Source organism: Neofelis nebulosa, chromosome 3 (assembly GCF_028018385.1).
Source record: "Neofelis nebulosa isolate mNeoNeb1 chromosome 3, mNeoNeb1.pri, whole genome shotgun sequence".
Classification (NCBI taxonomy): domain Eukaryota; kingdom Metazoa; phylum Chordata; class Mammalia; order Carnivora; family Felidae; genus Neofelis; species Neofelis nebulosa.
In genome coordinates, this window is record NC_080784.1 from 149,765,672 (window position 1) to 149,793,573 (window position 27,902).

General features: G+C 36.2%; 1 protein-coding gene across 4 annotated transcripts in view; it reads right to left on the reverse strand.

The window, feature by feature from the left end:
* Nucleotides 1-2,317: 2,317 nt before the first annotated feature.
* The window catches only part of MOB1B (MOB kinase activator 1B), a 53,675-nt gene continuing 28,090 nt past the window's right edge, over nucleotides 2,318-27,902 (reverse strand). For 3 of the 4 annotated variants that reach the window (XM_058722332.1, XM_058722331.1, XM_058722330.1), the window contains exons 2-6: nucleotides 24,226-24,392; nucleotides 19,819-19,912; nucleotides 14,092-14,225; nucleotides 11,099-11,262; nucleotides 2,318-8,121 (exon numbers count right to left, since the gene is read on the reverse strand). In XM_058722332.1, coding sequence (XP_058578315.1) covers nucleotides 8,044-8,121; nucleotides 11,099-11,262; nucleotides 14,092-14,225; nucleotides 19,819-19,912; nucleotides 24,226-24,392 — 637 coding nt within the window. In that variant the 3' untranslated portion in view covers nucleotides 2,318-8,043. The remainder of the gene's footprint in view (nucleotides 8,122-11,098; nucleotides 11,263-14,091; nucleotides 14,226-19,818; nucleotides 19,913-24,225; nucleotides 24,393-27,902) is intronic. The other variant, XM_058722333.1, reaches the window with a different exon arrangement.

Genomic DNA, 27,902 nt, shown 5'->3' on the forward strand with positions numbered 1-27,902 from the left:
CCCTCTCTCTGCCCCTGCCCCGCTCTTGCTCTCTCCCTCTCTCAAAATAAATAAATAAACGTTAGAAAAAATGTGACACTGTACTCATTAGTCTGTTTAAAATAGGAGTATAAGGGGCACCTGGGTGGCTCAGTCGGTTAAGAGTCTGACTTCGGCTCAGGTCATGACCTCACAGTTTGTGAGTTCGAGCCCTGCATCAGGCTCTGGGCTGACAACTCGGAGCCTGGAGCCTGCTTCAGATTCTGTGTCTCCCTCTCTCTCTGACCCTCCCCCGCTCACGCTCTGTCTCTCTCTCTCTCTCTTAAGAATAAGTAAACATTAAAAAAAAAAATTAATAATGAAATTAGGAGTATAAGACATTTGTTTGTTTTTATTTAAGTAATCTATACCCCCAGTAAAGGGCTTGAACTCACAACCCTGAAATTAAGAGTCGCATGCCCTTCCAACTGAGCCAGCTAGGCACCCCAGGAATATAAAACATTTATTAAACATTGTTGCTTAAAGGAGTATTTAGAACTTGATACCAAAATGCATCATTCCAAATAATACTATATAATGAAGAATTAACTATTTAAATGTAGTACAATAGAAGCAAATGAACATACTTCTCAAAATATAGCTAATTTTTATATGGGTATCTTATGTGTTTATTTCTTTATACACAGTAGATGCTTTATAGCTACGGTATGTGAAGAATAACAAGGTGCTTTTATTTAAGTATGCGGGTTGACAATCCACATCAGCATGGGACTGGTATTTCTACTCCTGTTTTTTTCTTTTAATATTAAATTTATTGTCAAATTGGTTTCCATACAACCAGTGCTCATCCCAACAGGTGTCCTCCTCCATGCCCATCACCCACTTTCCCCTCCCTCCCACCCCCCATCAACCCTGTTTATTCTTAGTTTTTAGAGTCTCTTATGGTTTGCCTCCCTAACTTTTTTTTTTTCCTTTTCCCTTCCCCTCCCCTATGGTCTTCTGTTAAGTTTCTCAAGATCCACATAAGAGTGAAAACATACGGTGTCTTTCTCTGTATGACTTATTTCTCTTAGCATAACACTCTCCAATTCTATCCACATTGCTACAAAAGGCCATATTTCATTCTTTCTCATTGCCAAGTAGTATTCCATTGTGTATAAAAACCACAATTTCTTTATCCATTCATCAGTTGATAGACATTTAGGCTCTTTCTATAATTTGGCTATTGTTTAGAGTGCTGCTATAAACATTGGGGTACAAGTGCCCCTATGCATCAGCACTCCTGTATGCCTTGGGTAAATTCCTAGGAGTGCTATTTCTGGGTGATAGGGTAGATCTATTTTTAATTTTTTGAGGAACCTCCACACTTTTCTAGAGTGGCTGCACCAGTTTGCATTCCCACCAACAGTGCAAGAGGGTTCCCGTTTCTCCACATCCTCTCCAACATCTATAGTCTCCTGATTTGTTCATTTTAGCCACTTTGGCATGAGGTGATATCTCAGTGTGGTTTTGATTTGTATTTCCCTGATGAGGAGTGATGTTGAGCATCTTTTCATGTGCCTGTTGGCCATCTGGATGTCTTCTTTAGAGAAGTGTACTCCTAGCTTTTTCTACAAATACCAATTAGTGACACTGGAATACTTTGGTGACATGATGTTCCAAACACAAAAGCTTCTAATAAATCTCTCTAGAATATGATACTCTGAGAATACTCTAAAATACATACTTTCTTTTAGAACTTAGGTATCAGGGTAAAATGAAGATCCTCCAATACTGTTTATTAATATTTAAAAAAAAAATATTTATTTACTTTTGAGATAGCACAAGCAGGGGAGGGGTAGAGGGAGGGGAACAGAAGATCTGAAGTGGGCTCTGTGCTGACAGGCTGACAGCAGTGAGCCAGATGTGGGACTTGAACTCACAAACTGGGAGATCGTGACCTGAGCTAAAGTCGGATGCTCAACTGACTGAGCTACCCAGGTGCTCCTGTTTATTAATATTCTTTAATGGCCTATAATGAAGATAAAATACTTGATAAAAGCTTGACAGAAAGGTCAACAAATAATTATTTGTTGTAGTAGAATATTTAAAGAAAACAAACAAAAACATTAGCTTCAGGGTCAAGACTATTTGGATTCTAATCCTGGTCCTAATCAGTGATTTGTACAATTCCCGAGCTTCAGTTTTCTAGCATGCAAGACACTGAGATACCAACCTCTGAGGTTGTTATAAACATTAGAAAAAATTTAATGTTCAACATACTCCAAACTTACAATATTTTTCTAGGAATGTGTTCAATGTGGGAGCATCTACAGCAAAAATAATCAATAATGCAGGATTCATGGCCAAACATAACTATTTATTAATTTTTTAAATAAACACTCAGTTTCTTCCTTTAGAAAAAACCTAGAATTTAAATATTTCCCATCCCATCACATACAAGTCTGTATACATTATTTACATCTTTCAATTAAACATATTACAGATTTTCTGACATTCAGTATCCCTTTTAAAGTAAAATGACGAAGCAGTTAAACTTTGATCTGTAATAACTAGAATTTGAGTAATCTTGGCACACTTTTCAATATAGCATTCATGTTTCATTTCATATTTCAGACCATTTTTCCCCATCCAACTACTTAAAAATAAAGAGAATTGTGTGTTTCCATGAGAGCAGGATCCGTTGTCTTGCACATTCTCTGCAATTACACAATGTGAATAGGCTTCCATTATATGGCACTGGCAGGATTATGCTTTTGTCATCAGAAATTATCTCTACTCAAACTTTAAGAGTTGTCATGTTTATTGTACTCTCTCTCAACCTAGATTTCATGACACTGTTCCTTGATAATTTTAAGTAATAACATATGGAAAAATTCAAATAGAACAAAAGTTAAGCATTCCCTACAGGATTAGGGCCCTTACCACCTTAGTTATGCATGTACAAAAATAACACAATTTAGTGACTGTAAAAAACTATTTCCCCCAAAAATAGTTATTTCTGCAGAACAATTTAAGGAGAAATGTGTTCTTAATATGGAAATGCACTAATCTATTATCTCAGAAAATGAAAATGAAAATATGTACAAACCTGTAAGAAACACCAACACATAAAAATTTAATACACAGAAGAAACATTAAATATTAACAAAAATTTTAAATTACTAATAATCTCAGCTTCAGTGACATAACTTCAAGAAAGCTGTCAACCAGAACAAACCAAAAATGCTTATGTAAGTTGCACCTGCCAACACTTCTGTCAGTGGATTACAGAAAGTGCTTCAGAACCACTAACAACAAGGACCTGCACAATCAACCCATCTGTTTTGTTCTCCTAGTGCAATGGAGGCTGAGAGGTGGGAAGTCAAGAGCGTAAGGAAGTAATTTAAGGAAAAGGAGATGACAAGCCAACAGAGCTAAAAACAGGCCAGTGCTTTCATTATCTATCTTTGAGAACTGTAACCCAAAATGCTCTATTGTATAGCATTACACACAGAAAAGGAACTGGCATCATACTTGCAAAACTGAGATTATTCAATATTTTAATATGCATTTCCTGTCTTTTGTCAAAATTTAGGTTTTGTTCAGCTATAAGTGGCAGACATGGAACATAGTATTATACCTTTACAATAAATTATTCTCTATGATTAACTTGTTAGGAACATCTTAAAAGTTTAAATTGTTTGTAGTCAGAACTGTTACTATACCTTAAAATTAAATTTTTCCAATAAATCTTAAGATATCTTTACCTCTAGTAATATCATACACCATTAAACTGAAAAACAGTAATTGCTGTGGGTGAATCTTAACATTATGACAAAACTCTACTATTTAAATTATTTTAGGAGTGGATCTAGAATAGCATGTCTAAAAATTGGTATATTCTTTAATATTTCCGAAAATTTCAAAATAACTTTTCCCCTTGGTATGCAGTCACATTTTCAAGTTACAAATATACTTATGGTCCCATATCTTTTAAAAAGACATTCAAAAATTTTAAAGTTATAAATGATATATGAAATGATTATACAATTTTAAATATTTTATCTGTGATACACAGGTTTAACATTCAGCATAATTATTATATAAAATTTATTCCAATTTCTTTGTACAATGATCTGCAGTCTTTTCATTTGAGTGAAAATAATGTTTAAAAAAAAGGACAAAGGTAAAGGCTATTGTTATCTTAAGCTACTTCTATATTAAATATTGGATCCATTTTTTTCATACTGTCCCTTCAATCAAAATTATCTTATAGTAGTTGAGATAAAACTCAGAAGCTATCAGGGAAAGGAACGAAAGTAGAAAACAAGAGACAGACCTTGATTTTTTAATTATTATATTTAACAATAAGGTAATTAAACTAAATTTGTAAAAATTAAATAAAACCTATACATCCAAATGACACTGTGTACTTCAAAGTAGAGACATCAGGAAACTATTCCTTTATTAAATGGTGCTACCAATGCTCAAAACATTCTCTTCTGCAAATTCAGAGCCAATGGCAGTCTTTTGAACTTCCCTAATGGTTTAGTTCTAAGAAAACAGCAAAGTAGAGTTAAGTTTGGTGAATGAGCTAGGTCTTACTAAGCTGCCAAAAAAGTCTTCGGTGCAACTAAAATGATGAAATAGATTTTCTTGCATAGTCATAAACCAATTCTCAAGGCATCTCTGAAAATGCTCCAAAAACATTACACCCTCAAAGCATAGCTAGAAAGAATAATGCTCCCACAGGAACCACTCTGAAGATCAACTCTCATTTGGATGTTTAAGGTATGACATACTTATTTGAAAAGAAAGTCCTACAACTAACTTAATAATTGTATCTCACATTTCACCATTTCAGTGGTTATCAAAACCTCTCTCAGAGAGGGTGTACACAAAGGTATAAAAGAAATGTCATTTTGCTATTTTCCCATAAGCAAGGAAAATGCTAATACATAAAATGGAGTCTGGTGATTACATGTAAAATATAAATATCCACATCATCTGTATTTCCTGAAGATAAGAGATTGTAGTGTTTTATCTTTCCTGATAAGCCAGGCAGTAACTTAATCTGAGATATATTATACACTAAACCTGTCTTCCCCCAGCCAATACATTTTATGCTCACCCTTTACCATTTACAAATAACACAAATAGAAAGAGCAATGTAAAATCTTTCGATGTAAAGTAAACTGACCTCCAAAGCCTCTACCAGCCAACTAACACATGCTTACTCTTTTAATGAAGTCTAATGCCATGGTTTTTATGGGCAACAGAACAATCAAGTCAGCAAATGAGAGCCAGTAGCACCATCTACTGCTTACCGAAAGATTTTCACTCTTGGATTATTAATTTTCCATCATTTAAAATAACTCCTAAAACTTGCTTCATTTCAACACTTAACCAAAGCATTGTGATAATAATACTATGTTAACTTATTACTTGATATTTTATGCTTTAATTAGTGGATGAGAAAACCAACTTCTGCTTTAAATCTCTGTATAAAGAGCAGGGGGGAAATCATTATCTTGGTTATTTATAAACTAAATTAAGAGATCTGGGAAGAATCCAATACACATTCGTAAGCAAAGTGCTGCAAAACCAGGATTTGATCCTTATTTTATAAAGGGCATCTTATTAACGCTCATGGAAACTAATCAAATCAAAGCAAGTTCTGTTAAACTGGTTATTTCTCATATGCTCTGGTGGGTGTTTCCTTACCTGTGGCCATGTAACCCCATGTAAATGCCAGGCCTCTCCCTGGGAGAACTTCTCTACTTTGTTACCATATCCATGCGTACATTATCTCCTTACTTCCTAATAATACCTCTGTTTAAAGGAATACTCAGAAGCAGGCACCTGAGATTCTGACACAGTGACAACAAACTCCTATCTACACAGAGTAGGAAAGTAGGGCCTAGTACTAAACATTATTTTATAGAAACATCCTTCCATTTTTACAGTGTACTACTGTGTAAGGCTTAAAAGAGCAAGAACGATTTTTCAGTATTTTCTACACTTGGCTATTTGCAACCCCTTTGTTACTAGGATGATACAAAGTCCAACGCAGTATAGAAGACTACTGGAATAATCATGCTTCATTTTCATCAATAAATAGGACCCCATGTCACTTGATGCCAAATTTTATTTCTGAATCAACCTACAGGGATTGATATTACCTACCTAGGTAATAAAATATTTGTTTTAAGGACATCAGTTACTTCTCACTGCAGTTTATCAATAACCATTACCAATGAACGTCCAACATACTTGCCAGGCTCTCCCATTACTTCTACTGTTGGTACTTGGAGAATGATTGTTAGAAATGAAATGGAGAAAAAGGCAGTTCCTAGTCATCATAACTGTAATGGCATTAAATTATATCACTGCTCTCCCTGTTAATGACAAAGACAGACTGATTTATTTAATTTTAGATTCTCGCTTACTGACCATTTTTAGTCTATATAATTTCAAAGCAAGATTTCTATTCCACAAGGAAAAAGGTATATATTTCACACTAAAGGAAGAATACATATTTGTAACTGAAGGAAACAGATCTTACCAGAAATGACAAAATCAAAAGGAAGTCTGAAAAAGATACTTCTCAAGACTAAAATTGAAGTGAAAAATGTTAAAATTATTTTAAAAATTAACTTTCTGAACTTTTTACTTATGGGAATAATTCACTAGAAAGCCATGACAAATAAAATGTAAAAGTTAATAACTACTAAATTAGCACTTACATTGTTTGATATCACTGCAAAGAAAAAGATTTCCTTTCACAGTAGAAAAATCAGAAGTCAGAATGCTTCAAATTGGGCCTATCATAAGCAGAGAAGGGTACTGTATCATTTTTAAATGACAGGCAAACACCAGCTCCATTCACTGAATGGAAATGCTGGAGAGTGATCTATTTCCCCCAAACAGTCCTTAAATTCCATGTTTAATGTCTACACCTAAAATTAATAATTTATGTTTAACTTCTCATGGAAGTTGATTCCTAAAAGGAAGTCTCTAAGACTTTGTTTACAAGAAATTCGTTAAAAACTTCATGCCACTCTACTCAAGGATTTTAAGACAAGACTTTCTGAACTTGACTCATCATATAATTCCATCTATAGCTCCCCATACAAACAAACCCTCCCAACCAAACACACACTCTTATCCATCCCCTCCTCTTCAAAGTAGAAGGGAATTCTCTAGACTTATGGCTCATTTGGCAATTGCTAAGAAACCTCACAGTTCAGCATCACCTCTGAAGATGGCAAACCTATATAAAACCTGAATTTTTACACCTAGAGTGCAGTTAACATGTAGAAAGAAGCTAAAATGCAATAGGTATTACACTTCAACATCCTTTAGTTTCAATATCACAGATATCAAGAGATGGAAGAAAGACCTGCTTGTAGAACTTTAAACATTTGTTGAACAGAATTACCATCAATATCAAAAATAATTAATAAATACTAATTTTGTACATTCTGCATGCACACCTTTACAAATTGTGTTTCTTTAATGTAGTAAAAGCTGGAGATCACCAATTTTGGTAAACTATGGCTTTTATCATAGACATTTTAAAACATGCATCAGTAAGTGCCCTGGGTAGTAATCCTAATATTGTTCAAGCCCTGTTCAGTTCTATGTCTGTGCTTTGCACCTCAGAAGTGAGCCTACCAAGGCACTTAAAAACATAAGTCTTTTGGGGACTTCAGAAATTGGCCACAATTTACACAACACAGAACCCCCAACTGTCATCAGTCCAATCAGCAAGCGTTTTCTTTCAGCACACAGTATTATCAAAAATTCTGCAAGTAAGCAAACCAAGTAAAACAAACAAACAAACAAAAACACCATATGCCACTAAGACAAAACTTACCCCTATCAAATTTACAGAGAATGGTTCTTGGCTTCCTCTAGCAATTGAATATGGTTTCACTTACTCAGAATAAAGAAAAAGAAACCCAAACAAGCCCCCTAAACCTATGACAAAAACGACCGAGACAAAAATAAAACACAACCAAATCCAAATAAACTCCACACACTTCATTTGAGGAACAATTTGCACAGCTCTGCGTCCTTTTATCTGTCCTTTGAGGTGAGTTTTTCAATCAGTTCTTGGAGTGGTGCAAGTTCTCTTCTATCAATAAGGTTGAATTCCTACACACGATAAAGGCAGGAAAAAATAGTAATAATGTATTATTTATATCTCATCCCAAAGCAGATTTCCATTAACATTTGTTGGACATTAGCTTTCAAAGTAAATAAGGGTCTTATCATTTTTTCAAAAAAATGTATTCCTATTCCCCCACTCTGTGTCTTGACTTAGGCAAATCACTTACGCACTTCTGATATTGTACACATCTGTAGTAATACTAGGGTAAATCCCCCTACCTTGTAAAATTACTGTAGGAACTAAATGTGATACTGTGTGCTAACCACTTCATGTAATTCCTGGCATAAAGTGAATACTCAATAAATGAGAGTGCTGCTTCCTGTTAAAAGGGAATAACCATTTAGATATCGTCAGACAAGTGGGGACCAAAAACTCTAGCATCTCAGGCAAATTTCAACATTACATGAACATGAAGAGTAAAAGAGTTAAACATCAGCAAGCTATCATGAGATATAGCATGAAAGTAACATAAGCAACACGGAGTCCACAAATGATAAACAAAATCCTATAACAAACAAATTAGAAAGCCTGGATTTAATTTTTGCTTCTTTATGAATTCCACTCCTGTCGTTGTGAGCTTCAATGTTGAACAGATTTCCCCACAACTATAACACCGTAAGGCTAAATAAATATAGGCTGTCTATACTTCTGATCTCATATTCTGCCATGGTAGGGCATTCTGAGCTCCCAATTTCATTCACTTATTGAGATGATCATGTCAACCATTATAGTAAGTACTGGGGGAAAGAATTAGAAGCATTTAAGAGCAAGCCTACCCCTAAGATTTGTGGGATCTGGACTAAGAACACAAATGGATATATAGCATATGACTATTAAATTTTACATTAAGCTAAAACATTGTTAAATAAAACATGTTCTATCCTCCTACCTTAACAAATATACCTTCAAAGTGACCAGGAAAGCAGATTCGAATTTAGAATTCTCAAGATTGCTCAGGATTCTGCACTGGAAAGGAGTAATATGAAGAGAGCCTATCCCTGACCCTCAGCAAACCTCCCTGATCTTCCAACCCCCAGCTCTACCCGGAACTTTAAGGAGCCTCACTTGCAGGAGTGTGGACACCCTGGCTGGTTTATGTAGGCAATGGTCACACACCTTCACAAACTGCTGCCATCTCGCTACCCCTAAGATCTAGAGGTACACGTATCAGAGATATGATCATCCCTTGAAAGAATGGACCCAAGGAAAAGATCCATGCAGAACTTGGAAATATAACTGGGACCATGTGGAAAGAAAATTGAGATCAGCTACCAGAGCACAAACCAGAGGGATCTGGGAAGTATGTTCTTTGCCCTGTGGGTCCCTTACTCTGTGAGAATACAGCTGGAGAATGACCAGAACAGGATTCTCTAAACAGTGAGGTCTAGGGCAGAGGTCCCTCTTACACCAACAAGGGGTGACTGTATACTAATGGAACTACCTTTAAGAAGGTCACAGTGTCTTGAAATACATTTCAATAAGCTCAGATGTGCTTAATGCTAGGTATCAATATTTGCTAGGAGCTGAGACATAACATTGCATTTTCAGATAAGATCATACAGTAGGATAAAAGTAACCCTTCTGGAGGGAGAATATCCTCTCCTAAATCACTAAAACCTGAACATTAGCAATCCTCTTCTGTCTAAACCAAAGCACAGAAGCAAACTTTGGGATAAGATTTTCTTTTTTTCTATAGGTGTCTGTAGATAGGATACCATGGTAAAGTAATTCCTCTGAGCAACAGTTTTGGCAAGTTATAATCTAAAATATGTTTATATAGGTGAAATTGAGACATGAAATGTGTGCTTTTAGTGTGGGGGTATGTACAGAGGGAAAATAGACACATTTTTCTTTAGTAGAGATGGGGTGAGGGGAGGGCATTTGTGAGTATATGCCCACAGATAAACAAAACTAACAGAGATTTAAGACTTGGACTTCTGCCTACCATCTACCCTCTCAACCTCAACCAAAAAGAAGCTCATCAGCTTAACCATTTTCCACCTCTTTTTCAGTCCTGCCTATTTGCTGTCTAGTTATTACAGCAGGATGAGAATATCGGACTCCTCTTAGTCTACACCCCTGAGAACTAAAGTGAGAAGGAGGAGGTCAACCAGAGTCAGAGAAAAGACCAATGGACCTCTGGAATAGCAATACTCTTTGGGGCAATTTTTTCCTCTTTTGGACATAATGAACAGTACCTAACTTAAAAATTATTCAGCATGTGATTTTAAAAAGGAGGAGGAAAAAGGTGTTATATACAAAGCCCATTTCCAGGCCAGAATATGCTTAAAAAAAAAAAAAAAAGAAAAGAAAGAAAGGAAAAAAAAAGAAAAAGAAAAAGATCCAAGGTAGACAGGAATTGAGAATTGAGGGTTAAGAGGATTAGGAGGAATGCTAAAATGGTAAAGGGGCCAAGTTCATCTGAAGGCCTGCCAATTAGCCAGGTTCCTAATTCAGCCGCTCCATTATGGCCTGTTAACTGAAGCAAGGTCAAGGCAAGACCTCTGAGATCCATTTTAGACTTGCATGCCACCAACCTGGAGATGAGTGGAATTTATAAACAAAAGGCCTTATCATCATGGCAAGTAGAGAAGAGCATAAAGACTAGAGAGATATGGCAAATTTTATCCTAAAGGATACCTTTAGTATGGATGCAGTATTCACCTTTGAATTCTACACATAATGCGTTTTACTGAGCAAAAAAAGCTTCCTGGGGTGCCTGGGTGGCTCAGTTGGTTATCTGTCCAACTTCAGCTCAGGTCATGATCTGACAGTTTGTGAGTTCAAGCCCCAAGTCATGCTCTGTGCTGACAGCTCAGAGCCTGGAGCCTGCTTTGGATTCTGTGTCTCCCTCACTCTCTGCCCCTCCTCCACTCACACTCTCTCACTCTAAAATAAATAAACATTTAAAAAAAAGGAAGAAAGAAAAGAAAATCAGAACTCGAAAGGTCTCCAACTTACCTGGACAAAAAAAATAAAGTGCTTGAAAGAAGTATTGAGATGTGCTTCCTCCTGAAGTTGGATTACAGGATCGAAATGCTGATGATAAATGTGAGCATAAACCCTAAAGAGGCGTTTGAGTATAGTTTTTGCCACAGACATGAAATTCTTCGGGAATGGGACACCTAATAAATAGATAAACAACCCCCTTATTAACAACAAGAGACAAGAACAAAGCAATATGAGTTTGTCAACAAATGGCAACATAAATTAACAAGACAACCCTTTAAAGAAATATTTGTGAATTACTACTTAATAATACCCACTGTACTTTTCAGAAGTTCTCAACATATCACGAATGAAATTAAACTTTAAAATTTCCATGGAATAAGAACTAGACTTCAGCATCACCCTTTAATGCTTCTTGTGTGCTTACCACTTTACTAAAAGGAAATAAATTTATGCCTAAGATGGTAATGAAGCTAAAACTCACACTTATATCCTCAGATTTCTTAACATCAAGTCTCAATACAAATATGTGCTGAATACAATGTATTAACCATGTTCAGTTTTACTTAAAATGCTTGTTGGGGCGCCTGGGTGGCTCAGTCAGTTAAGTGTCCGGCTTCAGCTCAGGTCATGATCTCACGGTTTGTGAGTTCGAGCCCCACGTCCGGCTCTGTGCTGACAGCTCAGAGCCTAGAGCCTGCTTCAGATTCTGTGTCTCCTCTCTCTGTCCCTCCCCTGATCATGCTCTGTCTCTATCTCTCAAGAATAATAAATAAACCTAAAAAAAATTAAAAAAAAATAAATAAAATGCTTGCAACACTTTTTTATATTTTTTCTACGGAAATTATTTCATTACTACTCCAGGTCTACATTTATTTATTTATTTTTAATGTTTATTTATTTTTGACACAGAGACAGAGACAGAGAGAGACAGAGAACAAGTCGGGTAGGGACAGAGAGAGAGGGAGACACAGAATCCAAAGCAGGTTTCAGGCTCTGAGCTGTCAGCACAGAGCCTGACATGGGGCTCGAACTCACAAACTACGAGATCATGACCTGAGCCAAAGTTGGATGCTTAAACAACTGAGCCACCCACGTGCATTTATTCTGAAATCAGCTATAGTCCCTCTCAATGAGGCTTATTGTTTTATGAATTAGAGCACTTTTACAGCACTAACCAAATACAAAACTAGGAAAATACAAAATTTCATGTCCTTTGTTACACTGGCAAAATGATACAGTTTGGCAAAACATAAGGCAAATATTAAAACTCCTGGATTCAGTGTCATCACATGACACTCACTTAAAAATATTATAGGTCACAAGGAAACATAAGACAAACCAAAATGAAGGGACACTATAAAATAGTATGCTTATCCTCTTCGAAAACATCAATGTCATGAAGGACTAAAAAGACTGAAGTACACATAGTCCATATTAAAGAAAGCTACAGAAACATGACAAGTGAATGAAAGCAAATGTCAAAGATTTTCTTTTGCTATAAAGGGTATTATTGGGGAAATGTGAAAAATCTGAAAAACACCTGTAAGTTAAACAACAGTATTGCATCATTGTTAAATTCCTGACTTTGATAGTTATACTGTGATTTTCTAAGGAAATGCACACTGAAGTACATTTGGATAAAGAGGCATCATACACATAACTTACTCTCAAACAGTTCAGGAAAAACAAAATATGTAGTTAGGGGGAAGAGACAGGGAAAAGAGGGGAGGAGAGGGAGGGTGGGAGGGAGGGAGAGAGAAAGTGCACACACAAATATGGTAAGAAGTTGACAACTAAAAAATCTAGAAGAAGAAAAAAAAATCCGAAGAAGGATATACAGGATCCTGTTCTTTGCACAACTGCAAATTTTCTAAAAGTCTGAAATTGAGTCAAAATAAAAAGTTACAAAATATATTATGGGAGATAAAAGATAAGGTGAAGGCACTTAACAAAAATGATTATGATGTATGTAAGGGAGTCCTGAAAAATAGACCTTTTATTACAAAGGCTCCAAGGTAGTTTAAACATTCAATAAATGTGTTTAAAACAATCCATAATAACAGCAACTATTTACATTGTGGTCTCCTCCACCACAAACTCTGAAAGTATAAAATATAGGGGCTCATGGGTGGCTTAGTCGGTTGAGCGTCCAGCTTCCGCTCAGGTCACAATCTCGCAGTTCTGGGGTTTGAGTCCCGCTGTGTGCTGACAGCTCACAGCCTGGAGCCTACTTTGGATTTTGTGTCTTCCTCTCTCTTTACCCTCCCCTACCTGTGTGCCTCCTCTCTCCCTCCCTCCCTCTCTCTCAGAAATAATAAATGAATGAACTTCAATAAATAAATAAAAATATAAAATGTAGTCAAAAAGCTGTCCGTTGATAGAACAAGTCCTTAATTTTTTCAGAAAACACAAGTTGTAAGAAGTTTGAGAGGGTAAAATCATATGAACTAGCTGGCTATGAACAATTTCCACTTGAAAGGTCAGCCCTTAAGAGCAAATAAAAAAAAAAAGCAAATGTCATTCAAGTTGCTAACAGGCCAACCCCTCAAAATCTTCTGGTTTTCTTCTCACCTAGCTTGATTTCATAGTCTGTAAGATTCACACTGTGGTCATAAATTCAAACTCCCTCTTTGCTGAAAATACACTGTAAAACTGAATATAAGTTACATAAACTCTTCCCTAAACAAGAAATGGATAGGACTATGGCAGATGATATTGACTGCCTACTCAGTATCCAGTCTCTTTTTTCTATAACACAGGCCAAATTTTGTTACTATCCAAGATATACGGACATTCTCACTGTTTAAAATTACAGGGAGGTTTAACTTAATGTTCATGATAAACTTGGTATGGAAAAGATAAGGCACTTAAATGTGTAAGATTAGAAATATTGTGATAGATATGATAGGCTAGTATGGTTCCTGGAAGAGAGCCAGAAAGTTCCAAAAACATATAAAATTATATAAAGCATAATGGATCCCAATTATACAAAACAATCATACCAATTTTTGATGGAAATAATGTCTCATCATCCAACTGGTCCTGAACCCAAGTCATCAGGTAATCAATATACTTTGGCGCAGAGCACTTAATAGGCTTCTTTATGTTTGTTCCATCTGCCCAGTGATACTCATATCTGTATTGGAAAGATAACAGGCACACAGAATAGCAGAGTATACCTATACAAAAGCATATATTTTTATATTGTTAAATGTATGTATATCATGAATGTATATACAGGACATGTTTTAAACAATCTGCTCCTCCAAATAAAGATCTTTTGCATTTGGCATTTAAATTTAGAGTTTTTAAACTGCTACTGACTGGACTATTTTGGATTTAGCATGATCCAAACTAAGCTGATCCATCAATCTCAACTTTTCTAAGTTTTTCTTTATATACAGCATTTGTATTTTAGAATCATACATTGCCATGGTAGAAAACCTAGCTAACTTTCCACATCTCCACTTCTGTAATAACCATCTTTAATCTTTATGGTTTTTTTTTTCTTTGAAAAACATTTCTTTTGCAGTACAATTATTTTTACTTGTAGTTTTAAATTTGGGGTTAAGGATAGAGAACGGCAAGGAAGATGCATGAAGAAGAGAATGATTCAGTATTTGAGTACCTTTGGCTGAAAAGCCAAATTTGCCTTTAAAGAAAAATGGCAACTCAAATAAAGATGCCTATAGGATTTGGGTATTAACAGAACACTATCGTTTGGTATAATCAACACTTAATGTACACCGACCATGTGAGAAATACTGTATCAAGGAATACTGTTCTTGACCAAGGGACACTAAAATGAAAGACACTTTCCATACTGTTATGGAAAATAGACTAGTAGAGGAGATAGGCTCATAAATGAGTAAGTAAAGACAGTATGGCAAGACTGGTAATGGAGTTATACACAAACGCATACCCACATGCAACCACAACCTGATTTTTAAGATAAGGAATAAACACACAGCTGCAACTCCAAAGCATAAAAATCTCCAAACTGAACTATCATTTCGTTTTTTTAGTTTCCAAAAGATTACCTGGCTACCATTTAGCTTCTTTCTTTGAATCAGTTTTGTTTTTCTAACCCTGTTCCAATTTAGACTAACAAAATGACAGGTCAGTGAGTCTAACGAAGGAGGTGAAATAAAATATAATGGGAAATACTACATAATATTTTAAATAGTAAAAATTATCTTGAGATAGGATAAATAAGGAATCTATTTAATTATAGCTACTTATACCTGAACAATAAACCTAAACACAATACACCTCAATAAACATTCTAACAGCATACCTTACTGCCAACCCTGGGCAACAGGGTAGATTATCAAGTCTACTTTGTAGGTCTTCAAGAGGAGATTCTCCAACTTTTGGCATCCTGTTCCACTGCTTAATCACTTTCATAGTCCAGAGATTCTTCCTAATATGAAACTAAAGTCCCGAGGGACACTTAAGACTATTCTTGTTTGATCCTCTTAGGAGACATAGATCATGAACCACATAACTTTTAGCATCATTACTCTTCACTTAAAGACAGGACTCATCCATGTTTTCTCCCACATGTTAAGAAACCTTAACATTTTTGCCTTTCCTTGCAATCATATTTTTCATTTTATTAGTGATCAGGTGTTCCATATTCATTTTTAAATGCAAAAATAAAAAATGGACACAGTTGACCTAAAAATCATTTTCAATATTCTGAAGTTTTTAAACACACTTATTTTCAATATCCTAAAGCTTTTTGAAAAATAAAACTATATATTGCTTACACTTTTACAGTTGATCACTATGATTCCTCGATCCATTCTTATTCTTTTGTCATGTCTATACTTAAGAATGACTTCATCCTGTAATTCTATTTTGCCCACATTGATTTTTTTATTCCACCTCTGACAGACCATTCTCTTTCAAATTTATTTCCATCATCATGGTATAAACTTATCAACTGCAAACTACAAAATACTCATCATTTCTTGGTTAATAATAATAACTGACAAAATCCTCTGAGCCATCACTCAATACCACTTTACAAGGGGCCAGTACTAAGCTACTAACAAATGCCTCTCCTTGGTACAATCCCAAGCATCTTCTAGTAAAGATGGCAAAGCATGATGACAAATGCATCTTCTCAGCACTAAAAATGGGCATAAGACTCTCAAAAAAAAAAAAAAAAAAGGGAAGGGAGGGAGGGATGGCAGGTGGAAAGAAAGGCAGAAGGAGGGGAGGGAAGAAGGATGGATGAATGGAAAGGAGACAAGGAAGATCATTTTTTGTTTTTCCAGTATCTTTACAGAGATCCTGTGCCTGTTACTTTTGAAAAATTAGATACATTCCTCCTAACCAGCTTACTTAGATAAGGTTTCTGCAGGAAAAGTGATCAGACCAGTATTCTAAGTGGTAGTAATTCTCCCTAGTTCACAGGAACAAGGATATTGGTATAATATCAGAAAACCTCACAATAAAATACTGATCAATTTCAGAGGGGGAAATGACAAATTTGAGGTAAAGAAACCTTGCAAACACTCAGATGATAAAGTAATCAGGGTTAATATCACCAGTGATGGGACAGTTGATATTGTGTGTGCCCTCTGATATGATCCACTGAGAAGAAATTTATCATTTCTATGATGTCCTGCCAAGATAGCAAAGCCTAAATGTGGTCACAAGGAAACATCAGACAGACTGTATCAGGGGTCCCCAAGACCACCCCCATGTTTGACGATTTGCTAAGAGGACTTACAGAACTCAGCACACAGTTGTACTCACAGCTATGATCTATTACAGTGAAAGAACACAAACCAAAATCAACAAAAAGAAAAAGCAAACAGGGCAAAGTCCAGAAGAAACCAGGCACAAGTTTCCAAGAGTCTTTTCCCAGTGGACTCACAAGGGCCACACTTAATTCCCCCAAGACTGAGCTATGATAACACATGTTAAATACGATCTACCAGGTAAGCTCATTAGTGACTCACTGTCCAGATTTTTTATTGAGAAATGGTCAAGATGCACCCTCTGCATGGCACATATTAAAATTCTAAACTCCCAGAAGGAAAGCATAAGCTATACTGTTTGTACAAACAGTCTAGGCACAGTGAGCCTGTTTTAACAAATAGGGAGGTGAGAACCCTTTCAAAATCCCAGGTTCTCAGATGCTATCCAAGGATCAATTGTGTAAATAGGCCTTTCGAGGGGTAACAGTCAGGCCTGCTATGTTAAGTCTTTTCTGTATAAAGAAAAGAAATACTGGAAAAGACTGAGGAACTGTTCCAAATTGAAGGTACCTGAAAAGATAAGTCAAATAAATGCCATACATATTCCTAGGTAGAATCTTGGACCAGAAAGGGAAAACTGAGCAGTAATGAAATGTGAATAGTGTCTATGGACTGGAGGAAGGGATGTGGAGGGTTTGTATGCTGGTTATACAGAAGACTAACTTTGTTTTTGGAAAATACACAGTTGAATATGAAGGGGTAAAGATGCATTAATGTCTATAACTTGCTCAAAAGGTTCAGAAAAAATTGTTAATGAGTACATATACAGAGTAGGTGATGAAACAAATGCAGTAAAATGTTAATAATTAGGGAATCTGTGTGAAAAAGATACGGAGGGGCCTCTGGGTGGCTCAGTCGGTTAAGCATCCAACTTTGGCTCAGGTCATGATCTCACGGTTCATGAGTTCAATCCCCACGTCGGGCTCTGCTGACAGCTCAGAGCCTGGAGCCTGCTTCAGATTCTGTCTCTGTGTCTCTCTGACCCTCCCCTGCGTGCGCACTGTCTGTCTGTCTGTCTCTCTCTCTCTCAAAAATAAACATTAATAATTAAAAAAAAAAAGATATGGGAGTTCCTTGTGTTCTGGCACCTTTTCTGTACACTTAAAATTATTGAAGTTTCAAGGTTTGAAATAGTCTGAAAATAAGTTCTTTTCCAAAAAAATTACCTTAAGAGATACTTAAATCATATTCTTTTGAACATCTTTGATGATGGCAAACTGTCAGTTTTTTTTAAAAGATTCTGGGAAATAGCTAAGCTCATTTGAAATTAATTTGAAGAATAAGGGTAGACAACTCCAAGTAATACTCTGCTCAGTATGTGAATCTGGTCAAAAAATAAAAGTATGACTATGAAGTACTAAAACTGAATCTCTTGGGTAGTAAGTAATCTGACACTGTAGTTTAAAAGTTACCAAAATTAGGGGTGCCTGGGTGGATCAGTCAGTTAAGTGTCAGACTCTTGATTTGGGCTCAGGTCATGATCTCAGGGTTGGTGGGATTGAGCCCTGCATAAGGCTCAGCGCTGTTAGCACAAAGTCTGCTTCAGATGCTCTCCCTGTCTGTCTGTTCCTCCCCTGCTTGTGCTCTGTCTCGGTCTCTCTCTCTCCCTCTCAAAAATAAACAAACATGAGAAAAATTTATAAAAATAAATACATAAAATAAAAGTTACCAAAAATATTCTAAAATAAGTGATGAGCAATCTAAGGTCGCTACTTAAAATGATAATACCCTAAGCACTAGTAAGTTTGGGCAATGTTGTTTTGTTTTTGGTGTGAAGCATATACTTCACAAAAAGTCAGCATTAAAAATAAAACTTCTCTCTTTATGTCTCATAAGTACCAATTAATCTTTCTTAAAGTTATAAAATGACACAATGTAGCAATTGAGAGCACAGGCACTAGGGGTGGCTGGGTGGCTCAGCCCATTAAGCGTCTGACTTTGGCTTCAGTCATGATCTCACAGTTCATGAGTTCAAGCCCCACGTCAGGTTCTGTGCTGACAGCCTGGATCCTGCTTCGGATTCTGCACCTCCCCTGCTCATGCTCTGTCCCTCTCTCTATCTCCCAAAAATAAATAAAATGTTAAAAAAAAAAATTAAAAAAAAAAAAAAAAAAAGAGTACAGGCACTAGACTCAAAGAGACCTGTATTTTAAATCTGGTTCTGCCTGCTTCTAGATAATAGGACCTTGAACATCTTACTTAACCTTTCTCAGACTCCATTTCTTTTCTTACCTCATAGGGTTGTATGAAGTAAAAGATAAAATGCATGAAAGGCTTGACATTTTAGGTAGCACTAAATAAATGGTAGCAGCCATTGTTATCATCAGCCACAGTAGTAATAAAGGCCAGTTTCAAGAATCTATCCATCCAAGCAAACATTTATCAAGTGCTAACCAAGTGGCAAGCACTGTTCTTGCACCAAAAAGGATTTAAACAAAGAAGGAATCTAATAGGTTAAATAAGACATGTATAAACAGTGCAAGAAAGAAATATAATCACAAAGACAAAAAGGTTAAATAGATCAGATCTAGTCTGAAAAAATCAAAAGGTTTAGAAGCAATTGATGTGAGCCTTGCAGATGGGTAGGATTTTTTAAAAATATTGCCAGATGATTAGAGGGAGATTGGAAGAGAAGAAAAATATCCAAGAGAATAATGGAGTAAGCAAGTTTTCAGAGTGTATGCAATGGAAGGAACGGTAAGGCATTGCCAGTAATCTAGCTTGGATAGACCAGAGAAGATTCATAAGCAAACAGAGAAAAGGTTGAAAGGAGGATTATACAGGGAGAGCCAGAAAACTCAGGCTAAGAAATCTGGACTTAATGTATCCGTCATTGGTGAATTGTGCTACATTGGTGAAGGAGATGCTACACAAAGAAATTATATGTTCAGAAGCTTTCTTTCTATCTAAGAACTTTTAAGTAAAAATGAGAAGTGATTATGAACCATGTCTTACTTTGGGCCAGCTGACATCACCGGACAACTTTCCTCTGTACAGAAATCTGTGATTGTTCCATAAAGCATATTAATCTGATTGAAGAAATCCACAGCTGCAAAGCAAATACCAGTTATAAGTAAAAAATTAAATTTTAATTTTACTCAAGCAGAATCCTAGATTTATCAGTGTTCTTTTCTCCACAAAGAACAGATGAAAAGCATACAAAGAAATCACAACACTTGGTTACACTGAAATTAGGGGTTTCTGTTTGTTAAGTGGCTCCCTTAAGCAGATAAAATATCAAAGCAGAGAGTGGGAGAAATTCTTTGCAACACATATAACCAACAAAAATCTTGTATTCAGAATATATAAAGAACTCCTATGAATCAAAAAGAAAACAACCCAATAGAAAAATGTGAGACAATTTTGAACCCCAGCCGTTAACAAAAGAAGCTTCCAGATGGTCAAAAAGCACATGAAAAGAGAGTGGCGATCATGGAATTGCAAATTTAAATGATAGTGGGATGCCGGTCCATAGCCATCAAAAAAGTTAAAATGTATTTGAAAATGCAAAGAGCTATGAATATCCAACACATTCTTAAGGAAGAACAAGATGAACATCAAAATTTGTAAAGCACAATGGATAAAATAGTGTGGTCTTAGTAGACCAATGGAACAGAATGGGGAACAGAATGGAGACCAGAATGGAGACCAGAAACAGACAAGAAACAGCAAGCACAGAAGCATGTTAGTTTTAGGTGTACAATATAATGATTCAACAATTCTACACATTAGTCAGTGCTAATCACAATAAGTGTACTCTTAATCTGCTTCACCTATTTCACCCATTCCCCCCCATTTACTTACACAAATATTTCTTCCTTTTTTTAATGTTTATTTATTTTTGGAGGGGAGGGGCAGGGAGAGAGGGAGAACAGAATCCGAAACAGGCTGTCTTCTGAGTTGTCAGCACAGAGCCCCACACAGAGCTTGAACTCACGAACCTGGAGATCATGACCTGAGCCAAAGTCGGACACTTAACCAACTGAACCACCCAGGTGCCCTCACAAAGATATTTCTTAAGAAGAGCACAAAAAGCACTTATCATAAAGGAACAGTTTTCTATGTTTCATTGGACTTATTCCTGGGTTTGCAATATTTTTGATGCTATTTATAATTTTTATATTGACTCTAGTAACAATCTTATTAAATTTACCTATTGGTAATAATAATATTGGTGCAGTAATAATCCTAATATTTCGATTTTTCAACATTCATTCATATTGACTATGAATGAATATGTTTTCCTCCAAGTGATATTAAGAAAGCAATCCCATGTAGGAGCACCTGGGTGGCTTAGTCAGCTAAGCATCTCACTCTTGATTTTGGCTCAAGTCATGATCTCACAGTTGTAAGATCAAGCCCCGTGGTGGGCGCTCCCCACCCCCTCCCCCCACTGCTAAGCATACAGCCTGCTTGGCATTCTGTCCCTCCCTCACCCTCTGCCTCTCCCTCACTTGCAGTCTCTTTCTCTCTCAAAAAAAATAATAATAAAATTAATAATAATAATAAAGTAAAATAAATTAAAAATAAAAATTAATAAAATACTTTTAAAATCCCATTTATAATTGCACCAAAAATAAGATGACATTGAGGAATAAAGCTAACCAAAGAAGTGAAAGATATGTACTCTGAAAACTATAAAACATTTATGAAAGAAATTGAAGATGACACAAAGAAACAGAAAGACATTTCATGCTCATGTATTAGAAGAACAAATACTGTTAAAATGTCTATACTACCCAAAGCAAACTACAGATTTAATGCCATCTCTATTTAGTACTTTTCACAAAACTAGAACAAATAATCCTAAAATTTGTATGGAACTACAAAAGACCCCAGATAGCCAAAGCAACCTTGAAAAAGAAAAGCAAAGATGGAGGCATCACAATTCCCAACTTCAAATTATATTACAAAGCTGTAGTGATCAAAACAGTATGGTACTGGCACATGAGAAACACATACATCAATGTGATCAACAGAATAGAGAGCCCAGAAATAAACCCACACTTATATGGTCAATTAATCTATGACAAAGGAGGCAAGAATATACAATGGGGAAAGGACAACCTCTTCAACAAATGGTGCTGGGAAAATAGAACTGGACCACTTTCTTTCATCATACACAAAAGAAACTCAAAATGGATTAAAGACCTAAATGTGAGACCTGAAACCATAAAAATCCTAGAAGAGAGCACAAGCAGTAATGTCACTGGCCATAGCAACATTTTTCTAAATATGTCTCCTGGGGCAAGGGAGATAAAAGCAAAAATAAACTGCAGAGACTACATTAAAAAAAACAGCTTCTACACAGGAAAGGAAACAGCCAACAAAACTAAAAGGCAACCTACAGAATGGGGGAAATATTTGCAAATTACATACCCAGTATGGGGTTAGTATCCAAAATACATAAAAAACTACAAACTCAACACACAAAAAACAAATAATCCAATTAAAAAATGGGCAGAAGACATGAACAGACATTTCTCCAAAGAAGACATACAGATGGCCAACAGACACATGAAACAATGTTCATCATCACTTACCATCAGGGAAATGCAAATGAAAACTACAATGAGATATCATCTCACATCTGCCAGAATGGCTAAAATCAACAACACAAGAAACAACAGGTTGGTGAGGACATGGAGAAAAAGGAACCCTCATACACTATTAGTGGGAATGCAAACTGGTTTAGCCACTGTGGAAGATAGTACGGAGGTTCCTCAAAAAATTCAAAACAAAATTACCACATGATGCAGTAATTCCACTACTAGGTATTTACACAAAGAATACAAAAACACTAATTCAAAAAGATATATGCACCTCTATGTTTATTGCAACATTATTTACAATAGCCAAAATATGGAAGCAACCCAAGTGTCCGTCCATAGATGAGTGGATAAAGAAGATATGGTGTTTTTGTGTGTGTGTGTGTGTGTGTGTATGTGTGTATACACACACATACACACACGTACATATATATATATACGTATATATATATACATATATATATACGTATATATATACATGTAGAGAGAGAGAGCGAGGGAGAGGGAGAGGGAGAATGGAATATTACTCGGCCATAAAGAAGAATGAAATCTTGCCATCTGCAACAACATGAATGGATGCAGAGAATATAATGCTAAGCTAAATAAGCCAAAGAAAGACAAATACCATATGGTTTCATTCATATGTAGAATTTTTAATTTATTTTTTCTTTTAGTAATTTCTATATGCAACATGGGGCTTGAACTCACAACCCCGAAAAAAAGAGTCACACACTCCACTGACTGAGCCAGCCTGGTGCCCTCCTATGTGGGATTTAAGAAACTAAACAAAAAAGGGAAGACAAAGGGAAAAGGCAAGGGAAAGGGAAAGAAAAAAGAAAAGAGACGAACCAAAAACAGACTCTTAACTGTAGAGAACAAACTAGCAGTTGCCAGAGGGGAGGTGGGGCAGGGAGCAGATGGTGAAAGAGGTGAAGGGGGTTAAAGAGTAGTACACTTATACTGATGAACACTGAGTAATGTATAGAATTGGTGAAAACACGCTATTGTTTACACCTGAAACTAATATAACACTGTAGGTTAACTACACTGGTTTTAAAATTTTTTAAAAGGTCTACTCCAAAAACAGAGTATCTGATAAACATATTTTACTAATTTCATAAGATCATTATTGAATTTCCTTTTAAAAAAAAGGCATAGATAAGTAACTGAGTGTACTACTGAGAGAGGCAATTTAGCATAGTGATTAAAGTGTAGTCTCTCCTTGTGATGAGCACCGGGTGATGGATGGAAGTGTTGCATTACCATATGGTATACCTGAAACTAATGTAACACTATATGTTAACTAGAATTAAAAGAAAAACTTAAAAAAAAAAAAATGTAGTCTCTAAAACTCTAAAGCTCTATATTTGAGCCCAGGTTCTATCATTTGATAACTATACAACTTAGGCAAATTACTAATCTTTCTGTCTTACCTTCCTTATCTATATTAAACTGAAATAATAGCACCTACATCATGATGCTATAAAGATGAAATAAAAATAATCCATGTAGAAAGGATAACAGAGGGTAAGACATAGAATTAGTGTTCCATAAACATTAATTGCTGTTATTATTATTTTTTTCCACCGAAGATGGTAAATCTGTGCTTTGTACTACATTATAACAGGAGACCAAAACTTCATAGAACTCCATATTCGCAAATAAAATAACACAAAGGCTAAAGTGGATTGAGGTATCACTATCCTGTGACATTAAGTTGCTAACTAGAACCTAGAACAGACAGCATTCCAACACTAACCTATAATGAGGCTACTAACCTAATTAAGAGCTTACTGAGAAACAGGCTACTTACTGTTCACTGCAACCCATTCATTTAGATCTTCCCCCTCAGGAAGCATGACCGCCATCCGGAGATTACCACTACCAAGTGTGGCTTCTGCGTGCTTTAAGAGCTCATACTGGTGAGAACCCTCTGGAATGTTCTTCTTTGGTTTAAATGTTTTAGAGGAGCGGCTACCACTGTGAATAGAAAAGAAACGAAGAACCTCAATATTTAAGGCACAACTTTCAACAGAGTTGCCTGTACTGTATTACTGAATAAAATAACATTGAGGTGATCTTAATGTCTACAAATAAACAGCCCTAAATTGTACTGGCTACGTTAAATCCCAGTGCAATCATGGTGGTAACTACTATGTTTGATACCCCAAACTCCTACAAATCTTCCTTACATTCCTACTGCAACTCCCAAGGAGAAAGATAATTTTTAGCTATAACTAATCCAGTGTTTCACAATAAATTAGATTCAGGATTATTGGTTGTAATCTATAAAAACAAAATAGTACTTCTATAATCATTTTTGGTCATTTTATTCCTTTTCACCCCTATTCTAAGTCCCTCATTTTACTACAAGTAATTTATTTCCTTCATTAAAGATAGTTTTATGTCAATAAAACACAAAAATCCCAGAGTGAGAATGAGAAGCTACATGTTCTGCCCAGTTATAGGAAACATCAGCAATCTTAACCCAGAATTCCACATATGCAGATAAGTAGCTAGACATTAATATGGTTGGCTTCTCAAATTTCTCAGTTCGTGTGGATACATGCACACACACACATTTTTTAAATGGATCGAATGAAACTAGTATTAGAAATGTTTTTAAGAGTTTTTAAGAGATGGATTCTTCTGTTAATACTATCAAATTTTTATCAAACTGTATTATATCCTGGTAATTCCTTCTCAATACTTCCCTTTTCTTCTCTTCATATAGAAAGGAACAGTTAAGAAGGAATTAGAACAAGGAGAGGCTGGGTATGTGCGAACTCTAAAGTTTCATGTTACTAAATTCATACCACCAAAAACATTCAGTGAACATATGAATATGGAAAGGGAATTCCAAGAACAGACAGTTACACTTTGCAAGCTCTCCATAGCTTTTCACTCATTACCTCCTTCTCCCATGCTTAGCCCCATGATCTCTCCTGTTTTCGCCAAGATAAAGCGTAGTTCTCAGTGCTGGTCACATATTATAATTACCTCAGGAGCTTTCAAAAAGTACTGAGGATCCTGAGATAAACTAAGAACCCAGTATCAAATTCAACCCAAATATGGAATTCAAATGACAGGTATTTTTCATTCTAAGGCAATGGAATTGTTGTTTAAACCGAAGTCTCTGTTCAGATGTTTAATTAGAGTACACTGATGTTCTTCATATTATTGCCCCCTCCCTCTGCCAGGTATCTCTACTCAACAGCCAAGGTAACTCTAAAAGCACTGATCAGACATTACTCCTGTGCTTAAAACCACCCAGTGGGTTTCCAGTGCCCCAAAGTAAATCCAAATATCAAATATTAAGACAGAGGCCCTGGGGGTGCCCAGGTGGCTTAGTCAGTTGAGTGTCTGACTTCAGCTCAGGTCATGATCTCGCTGTCCATGAGTTTGAGCCCCGCATTGGGCACTGTGCTGACGGCCTGGAGTCTGCTTCAGATTCTGTCTCCCTCTCTCTCTCTGCCCCTTCCCCACTCATGCTCTCTTTCTCTCTGTCAAAAATAAATAAACATTTTTTTAAAAGTTAAAAAAAAAAAAAAAAAAAAAAAAAGACAAGAGGCTCTGGACCGAAACCCTTCTTCAGTTTAATCAGAGAATGCATTAAACACCAAATCCTCTCCCAGCATCTCTAAAATATAAAAACATAAAGATCATTATGCCTACACCAAACTTGAGACTTATTTTCCTGCTCTTCTCACCCTTTGTTTATCAAAATTTAGTGTGAGAAACAAACCTCACCAACATTTTCTACAAAGACATTTTACTGATTTATGTGTGATTAATGACAAAAATAGCTCTCCTATGACTAATCTGGTGCATGTCTTCAGGCAGGGTGTTAAAGTTGAATACACTCTCTTTAATTAGCCACTGTTCCAGTTAATGCAGCAACTGAGGACGTGACAAGCTGTTCTGAAAAGCGTTGGCGGAACACATGAGGATTATTAAGGACATCAGTTGTGCCTGCACTCAGAGGAGGGTCAGAGCCTCACCTGCCCGCCAAAACCATCTACTTGTTGACCCACTCTGCCATGAAGTCTTAGGCTTCCAAATGTTTTCTTGATTGATACTCCACCCAGAATTGGTCTTCCACAAAACTAAGTAAATCTACCTCATAAGACTTTAGTCTTGAGTAGAAAGAAAAAAAAAAAATCTGAGCTCGATTTTGTGAAGGCCAGCTATGTTATCTTAGGCAAGTACCCCAACTTTCTTGAGCCTATTCTTTCTTAAGCAGTGAAAGCCTAATTTAACAAAACATCACCACTGTCTAGATCTTAGATCTGCTACAAAATGAGAAAAGTAATATATGTGAAATAAAGTTTGGTTAAAACTGTAAAGTGCTGTGCAAATGTTAGTTTTTTCATTGTCCTTCCTGTTCCCGAACCAGAATGACAGAGTCACAAAGCAAAAGGTAGCACAATATCCAAAGCAGTATTCAAGCACCACTCCCACCCTCTTCTTCTAAGACTGGATGGGGGTGGGGGGGGGGGGGTGGGGGGAATATAAACCTATTTCAGAAACAAATGCTTTTACACATCAAGTTTATGAAAGGATTTTTTTTTAATCCTGTTTTATTTTTTGGTGCTAGTCCCATATGAAGGTTTGGGTGATCTAATGCTAATCATGGAAATCAAGAAAACAAGGTTCTATTCCTCATTTTGCCACTTTCTTTTTATGTTACTTAGGAAACCACAAATTATCATCTGGGCTTCAATTTATTTGGTTTTTTGAAAGTCTGGAAAATAACTTTTTACAAAAAGGTATAATTTAAGAGATGAGATAATGTTTATAAAGTGATCTTAGTTCCCTGTGGACTACTGACTTCTTTCTCTGTTCCTCATTTCCATGTACACTTAAACTTCAAAAATGTTTTCAAGTTCTCTAGTTTTCTTTCTCTCTGACCCTTCTGCTTTATTCAGGCAATATAACCTAACCATTTCAATACTATATATTTTTTATATATTCTTTTTAAAAACCATATTCAGGGGGTGCCTGGGTGGCTCAGTCGGTTAAGCATACTACTTTGGCTCAGGTCATGATCTCACAGTTTGTGGGTTTGAGCCCTGTGTCGGGCTCTGTGCTGACAGCTCAGAGCCTGGAGCCTGCTTCGGACTCTGCCTCCCTCTGTCTCACTGCCTCTCCCCTGCTTGTGCTCTTTCTCTCTAAAATAAATAAACATTAAAAAAAAAAAAAAAAGAACTCAGCTTTGTCCTTTATTTTTTTTAAATCTGTTTTAAGTTTATTTATTTTGAGAGACAGAGCATAGAAGTGGGGTAGGGGCAGAGAGAGAGGAGAGAGAATCCCAAGCAGGCTCCGCACTGTAGGCACAGAGCCCAATGTGGGGCTCGACCTTGTGAACCGAGAGATCTTGACCTGAGCTGAAACCAACAGTTGGACGCTTCACCGACTAAGCCACCCAGGCACCCCCTTAACTTTGTCCTTGAAAAAATAAAAAAAAACATATTCAGCTTTGGTGTGCCT